Consider the following 7,792-nt stretch of genomic DNA (forward strand, 5'->3'; position numbering starts at 1 on the left):
TTTTTTTTTTTTTTTTCAGTTTAATCAGATGTTGTAGCAGGGACTTTAACAGAGAGATTTCTTCTGGTGTTGGTGATGTGCCGTTGCTGTGCTAAGAAAGACCGTGCGGGAGTACATGCACTAGTGTCATTGCAGGCACCACCGCCGCTCACAAGTCTAGATTCCATCCCCAGTTTCTGGAATGCTAGACTCTGAAAAAAAAAAAAACATATATTTTTTATTTAACATGACTAAACAGAGTTTGCCAAGTGCTTCTCACAAAGGCATTTAATCCTTAAAACCAATCTATAAAGCTAAGGCTTTCCTCATTTTTACAGAAAATAAGGGTTCAGAAGCTGATTAATCTGTGAAATGGTAATGCTAGTAAGAAGGCACAAACTCCAGTTTCTCTAATCCACTAAATTTAAAATTATTTAAAACAGTAACTTAAAATAATGGCCTGGAATTAGACTTAATTATAACAAATTTTTGTGTTTGGGCCATCCTTCTATCACCTATGAGCAGACATGTCACAATAGAACGGCTTAGATCAAAGGTTCTTGAAGGGTAGTCCCTGGATTAACAAGATCAGCATCCCTGGGAATTTGTTAAAAATACAAATTTAGGGGCCTTACCCAGACCTACTGAATCAGAAGTTCTGCCAGTGCGTCTAGCAATTTGTGTTTTAACAAGTCTTCTGAGGCATGTTAATGTTTGAGAACCACCAGTATAGTTTAAATTTACTATAGTCTATCTCGATATTGATACCTGATAAATTACCATATATTGGCTGTTGAGTTTCTTATAAGGGAAGTCATTACTCTCCCACTAGACCACATAACACAATTTTACTGAACTTAGCATCACTAGTAACTAGTATAGTACATGGATATGAGATGCTCAACAAATATAGGTTAAAAAATGAATCAATCATGGACTACTTGGCTACAATATCTTCACTGATGTATGTATTAAGAGGTCATGGAAGAACAAATAAATAATACATAGTCACTGATCTCAACTAGGGTGACTGACTCATGAGAGAAAGTTCTGAGAATACCTCAAATGTAATTTCCTTCAGGGCCCTTTAAGCCACATTTTACCCAACAGAAGAAAGGAAAGACCTCAGATGAAAAGCATGGTGTCATGAAAGCATGAGCCATGTTTCAGGAAGAATAACTAGTGCTTTCTGGTGGAGCACAACATTCACATGTGGGAAGTTAATAAGTGATATGCCTTTGTACAAATAAGAAGAGATAAAAGTAGATAATAGCATATCTGACTGACTAGAATAATACAAAAGAACCACATACATCATGAAATGCTACTCTTGAAAATATCCCACTGATACTACCAATGACAAAATAAAACACATTTCAAACTATGCTATTTTCTCCTTGGTAGGACAAAAAGACAATGATGAAGAGTGACCCCTGGATAGAAAAAATAAAGTAACACAGTAAAGGATACACTGAGGCTTTAGAGGATGTTCAAATAAATACTGAGTACTAGAAGCATTTAATTTTGCATTACACAGATCTTCATATTTCTTCAGAAATCTTTTATGGGCAAAAATTGAATGTTTCAGCTCAAATAAGGCAAATTAAAAAAGGTTTATGAATTATTACACCTGTGCTTCATATGTATCAGCTAAACGCTAATGAGTCACAAAATCAATTTAGTGGATTAGAATCAACATTAAAAGAGAATATGACAAAATATCTGAGTGCAATACACAGGGTAACTTTTGTTTCAGTCATACACACAAACATGCTATGTCTTGGTTTATGGTATAAAATAAAATATATTTTCTTATGTTGTACTTGGTCAAAAAAGTTTGCTAAACACTGTTCTCATCCAATCATTTGCTGAACTTCAGCTCACCTTATTATACCAGGCAGAAACAATGAGTTTTTCTTCATAATCACGAAATTTTGCTACTTTGCATTCACTCTGAAAAAAGATACGAGGACAATTAAAATCCCAGAAATTATCCCAAATTACTAAAGACAGAATAATTTCTTCACTATGCTCATTACTGAGAGAATCTAAAGATTGCACTTGTGAGACACACAATGTAGTCAAATGTAAACTGAATCAAGCACAAATGTATGCACAACACCTTTAGGAAGGAATAAGATTTGTGACTAATAAACTTTTATTTCAAGAAATTTACTGGTAGAAGAGAGTGATTTAAACATAAATATACACAACTGGTGATTTTAAGACTACTGCCCCCCATATCTAGAGAAAAAAGTAACAACTGGCTTAGGTAAACAAAACAGAGCTGCACCTGTGAAGGAGTCAAAACTAAGGAGAAAGAAGACATAGTCAAAAATACCTGGAAAAAAATCTTTTTAAGTTGCCTAGAAAGTTTAATACAAATTTTTCTCTCTTAATTGTTGGTGGCCTGTGTACTAGATTCCATAGCCATAATTATGTGCCATCACAGAGACTGACATACTTTTCTTGAGTACCAGATATAGTTTGGTTTATATAAATACTATTATCTTTTTACATAGGATGTTCATGATACAAAAAGTATATAAGAACCAAGCCCAAAAGAGAGATGATGCTCTTGTTCAGACTCACACCCAGTCCAGGCACAGAATTCCCAAGAGGGATGGCAGATAGAACAGCCTCTGCTATTTACATTACATTTCTCCTTTTTACTTTTTGCAGTGTGTGTCTAGATGAATACACACAAATTAAACGCCCACATGCTGTGACTTAACCTAAGCTTTTCCTCAGAGTCTTACAGTTACAGGGACTATTTTCTCATCATATCTGTTGGGGATGTACATTTCAAACATCAACAATAGTGTATATTTTCACTGACTTTCACTGGGACATAAACAGAGCAACTTAGATTTCAGCAATTATCCAATCCCAGTCTCATCATTTTATAGATGAGAAGATGGCGAGCCAGAGAGGAGAAGCAACAATTTTAAGACAAGAAGTTACTAATAATGCTGCAACCCTGGCCTTTGAGTTATGTAATATTTAATGTTAGGGTACAGAGATAAAAGATACAGTCTTTGCCCTCAAGACATGTACATAGGTACCAAAAAGAAAACCAATGCTGTTGTAGAATAAATTCATGAGTTCAAAGTACATGGACTCACTGTGGAGAGTGAGACAGTATTAAACTTCCCCTAAAGAATACATGGGAAGTTTAATAAAGAAAGAGATATTTGACTTAGAACTTGAAGAATTAATAGCATTTCTTCAGACAGATCTCCTTACCCAGTGCTTTTGAGAACACACAACATAGCCTGGACAAGCATTGATAGCAAGGGCATATCAAGTTGGTGTTGTACTATGGATGTAGGAAGAATGGTGTTGTACTATGGATGTACAGAGGAGGGGATGTTAAAGTCTTTAAGTCTTTAAATAAAAATATTTCTACCACAGTTCATACCTACTTGCTCAAATACCAAGAAAAAGGTACATAAATAGGGTGCATTTCTTTGAAATATATCATTCCTAGATGATTTGAAAAGAAACTGAATACAGCTGGGTGCGGTGGCTCACATCTGTAATCCCAGCACTTTGGGAGGCAGAGGAGAGCGGATCACTTGAGGTCAGGAGTTCCAGACCAGCCTGGCCAACATGGCAAAACCCCATCTCTACTAAAAATACAAAAATTATCTGGGTGTGGTGGCATGCACTTGTAATCCCAGCTACTAGGGAGGCTGAGGCAAGAAAATTGCTTGAACCTGGGAGGCAGAGGTTGTAGTGAGCTGAGATTACTGCACCCCAGCCTCGGCGACAGAGCAAGACTCCATATCAAAAGAAAAAAAAAAAGAAACTGAGTACCATTTATGAGAATTTCAAGGCCAGTAGGTAGAATTCAACATGGCTCTGCAATTATGCATATGTTATTAAAAGGTAGTATATATTTACTTCAAGAATAGCATCAAATCTCACTACAGTATTAAATATAGTAGTTTTGTAAAACACTTTGCAAAGGAAACCAGAACATGCTCAATTATAAATCTAAGAATACATAATTCCATAGTGACATACTTACCTAAGTATCATAAAAATAATATAATCACTAACACTAAAATATCTTTAAAATTTAGACTCAGCTAATTAATGAGAGCATGCCATTACTAATATAATTTTGCATGATTAATAACTAAGACTGCCACTTTATAGTTCAGGAGTTCACTAGGATTCTGTGAGTACTTCCTTCTGCCAGAAATTCCACTATTAATAAGTTTGTTTAGGTTCAGGTGAGAAACGGCTAAAGGTAAGAAAAATGTGGTTGACTGAGTCAGCACAGTATCTTTTTTAAACAGTAAAGGTCAGGTTTTATCCCCCAAATGAAATCATATTTGCATAATTTAAAAAGCTTTAAAAAATTATAGCAGGACTCTATTAGAAAGTCAGGGATATCCATATAATGCCCGTTATTGACAAGGAGAGCTACAACGCTGCATATAAACAGGGTATATGAGCTACACACAGACCATCTAGTGGGTGGCCAGTGAGATGCTTTGTAATAAACACCCTGGATGCTAAAACATGACATTTTTAACTTCTCGTAAAACTTCATCATTAATGGCAAATATATGACAGCAATTACCAGGATTCTATAAAATAATTAAGAGATGAGTAAATATAAAAGTTTTACCTCCAGAATCTCAATTCTTCTCTCTTTCTCTGCCAACTGCTTTCTTAGTAACATTATTTCAGCTGATGCTGGATTTAACTTGGGATCTAAAGTTTTTATTACCTATTTAAAGAAAAAAATGTTATGCTCACTTTATATTTTAAAGTATTAAAACATATAGAACATATCTTACAAAAACCGTGTAAGGTGGAAAATAATCCACAAATTCATCCAAGAGCTAACTGTAGCTTGTTTTACAATCCTAACTGGGATAACAAAAATAACTCATTCTATATACAAGAAACAGTATAAATAAACAAGAAAAATATAAATGTCCCCATTCCAAAATCAAATTTCCCTTCTCCAAAGCTCAGTACATAGAAATAGTTATCTAGCCTTTTCAATACTCAAACTTTAGGCATTAAAGTCTTGAAATAACCCTTTCTATATTTATTTGACTTGAGAATTTTTTAAAAAATCAAAATGAATTCAATAACTCTAAGGAAACTTACTGATTTTATAAAGTAAGAATAACACACACAGAAGAAATTCTTAACAATAATCTTTTTTACTATTATTATCTAGTCAAGTGTAATTCAATATATAAGATCAATATAAATAATGCTGGTGATTTTATTTGCAAAAGGTAGGGTGCTGAATCGCATTTATGTTATTACTAAAAATTGAGTAAAAAGATATGTTTAACCAGAATGTAGTAAAGAGATTCGGCTAAATTATGGAGATAGCATTCTGTTAGAAAACCAATTCAGAAATGTCAAGAATATATTTCAAGCAAACACCATAAATTTCAAACAGGGACATCGGCATGATGTAGTTATAAAACTATTAAAAATATTTAAAATTATTTAGTGAGTTAGGACAATTTCACCTATATTCATAGAGGTAAAAGAAGAAGACTGGATGGTAAAATACCAGAATATTATTGTGGCTCCTTCTTTCATCCAAAAATCATTTACTGAGTGACAACTATGTGGCAGATACTGGCAGATGAGGATTCAGCAATTTATGGGAGACATGGTAGCTGCCCTCACGGAATGCACACCATAAAAGCAGAATACATTGAATAATTTATATGAATTTAATTACAAAGAGAAAATCATAGTTTATTATCTCTAAGTGATAAATGGTTGTGATTTGTATATTTTCTGAATTTTCTACAATGGACATATGTTATTACTTTAACCAGTATCTTAACCAGCATTTAAACCTCTTGCCCCAAATAAGGTAATGGGAAAAAAAAATCATATTTATGAAAGCAAGCAATTGTCTTTTAAATGATATTATTCAATGGTGGCAAGAATATGGTATTCATTGTCATGGTTTTATTTAATTAGTTATAGTCCTTTTAAAAAGTCATTTAGAAATACATATCAAGCATCTTATAGTCTTATCCTATGACCCAACACTTCCATTTCTAGGAAATAAGGTTACGATAATAAACTAAAACAAAGAGAAAGCTTTCTGTATAATTATGTTGACTATAGTCTTCTTTATAGGAGCAAAACAGGAAAAGGAAATGAATACAGATTATTTCCAATAGTAGGATAATGCTTAAGTAAACTATGTTATATCCCACACAACTAAGTATTACGTAGGCATTATTTCACTTTTGCAAAGTCTGTTCCATAAATGTGGTGTGGTCACATGCCTGCACTCCAAAGTGGGAGTGAAAGTGATTTATGCTGTTTTCAGGCCTCGCCCATTACATATCTCCTATGCAATCTAGGCTGTCTTTCTTCTGTACTAGTTGGACAAGGTCAAGTGAACCTGGGATCCCTATGCTGAAGAAGGCAGAATCTCTGTCAGCTTAGGACTCTGAATGACTACATGGAGAAGTGGTGCCCCTTCCCCATTCATGGCTGGACTCAATGTGACTATGAAGTAAACCTCTACCTTGTTAAACCTTGAGTCTGATGAACATTTGAAAAGTGTTTAACTGTCTAATCTAAAACTAAATGATACAACAATTTCAAATATGTTTAAAACGCTAAATTTTTACAAAAGATAAAATGTTCATATTGTTTCTAGAAAAACTGTATTCTTAGAAAATCTGCAAAGATTCTAGCAAATAAGAATTCTAGGCTGAAGGCGGCGCCCAAGATGGCCAAATAGGAACAGCTCCAGCCTCCAGCTTCTAGCGTGAGCGACACAGAAGACGGGTGATTTCTGCATTTTCAACTGAGGTACTGGGTTCATCTCACTGGGGCGTGTGGGACAGTTGGCGCTGGTCCGCGGGTGCAGCCTGATCAGCGAGAGCTGAAGCAGGGCGAGGCATCGCCTCACCTGGGAAGCACAAGAGAGAAGGGAATTCCTTTTCCTAGCCAAAGCAAAGTGAGACACACAACACCTGGAAAATCGGGTAACTCCCACCCTAATACTGCACTTTACCAAGGGTCTTAGCAAACGGTACACCAGGAGATTATATCCCACACCTGGCCCAGAGGGTCCCATGCCCACGAAGCCTCCCTCATTGCTAGCACAGCAGTCTGAGATCTAACTGCAAGGTGGCAGCAATGCAGCAGCAAGGCTGGGGGAGGGGCACCCGCCATTGCTGAGGCTTAAGTAGGTAAACAAAGCCGCTGGGAAGCTCAAATTGGGTGGAGTCCACCACAGCTCAAGGAGGCCAGCCTGCCTCTGTAGACTCCTCCTCTGGAGACAGGGAATAGCTAAACAAAAAGCAGCAGAAACCTCGGCAGAGGTAAATGCCCCTGTCTGACAGCTTTGAAGAGAGCAGCGGATCTCCCAGCACGGAGGTTGAGATCTGAGAATGGACAGACTGCCTACTCAAGTGGGTCCCTGACCCCTCAGTCGCCTAACTGGGAGACATCCCCCACTAGGTGCAGAGCAACACCTCACATGGTGGGGTACACCCCTGAGACGAAGCTTCCAGAGCAAGAATCAGACAGCAACACTCGTTGTTCAGCAATATTCTATCTTCTGCAGCCTCCACTGCTGATACCCAGGCAAACAGGGTCTGGAGTGGACCTCAAGCAAACTCCAACAGACCTACAGCTGAGGGTCCTGACTGTTAGAAGGAAAACTAACAAACAGAAAGGACACCCACACCAAAACCCCATCAGTATATCACCATCATCAAAGACCAAAGGCAGATAAAACCACAAAGATGGGGAAAAAGCAGTGCAGAAAAGCTGGAAATTCAAAAAATCAGAG

At 36.5% G+C, this 7,792-nt stretch overlaps 1 protein-coding gene across 6 annotated transcripts in view; it reads right to left on the minus strand.

The window, feature by feature from the left end:
* The window catches only part of HOOK1 (hook microtubule tethering protein 1), a 64,033-nt gene continuing 56,241 nt past the window's right edge, over nt 1–7,792 (minus strand). For 5 of the 6 annotated variants that reach the window (XM_017877233.1, XM_017877232.1, XM_017877234.1 and 2 more), the window contains 3 exons: nt 4,622–4,723; nt 1,864–1,932; nt 17–191 (listed from right to left, as the gene is read on the minus strand). In XM_017877233.1, the coding sequence (XP_017732722.1) occupies nt 21–191; nt 1,864–1,932; nt 4,622–4,723 (342 nt within the window). In that variant the 3' untranslated portion in view covers nt 17–20. Of the gene's footprint in view, nt 192–1,863; nt 1,933–4,621; nt 4,724–7,792 lie in introns of all 6 variants that reach the window. The other variant, XM_017877230.1, reaches the window with a different exon arrangement.

This window comes from Rhinopithecus bieti, unplaced genomic scaffold (assembly GCF_001698545.2).
Source record: "Rhinopithecus bieti isolate Rb0 unplaced genomic scaffold, ASM169854v2 scaffold_6380, whole genome shotgun sequence".
Lineage (NCBI taxonomy): Eukaryota > Metazoa > Chordata > Mammalia > Primates > Cercopithecidae > Rhinopithecus > Rhinopithecus bieti.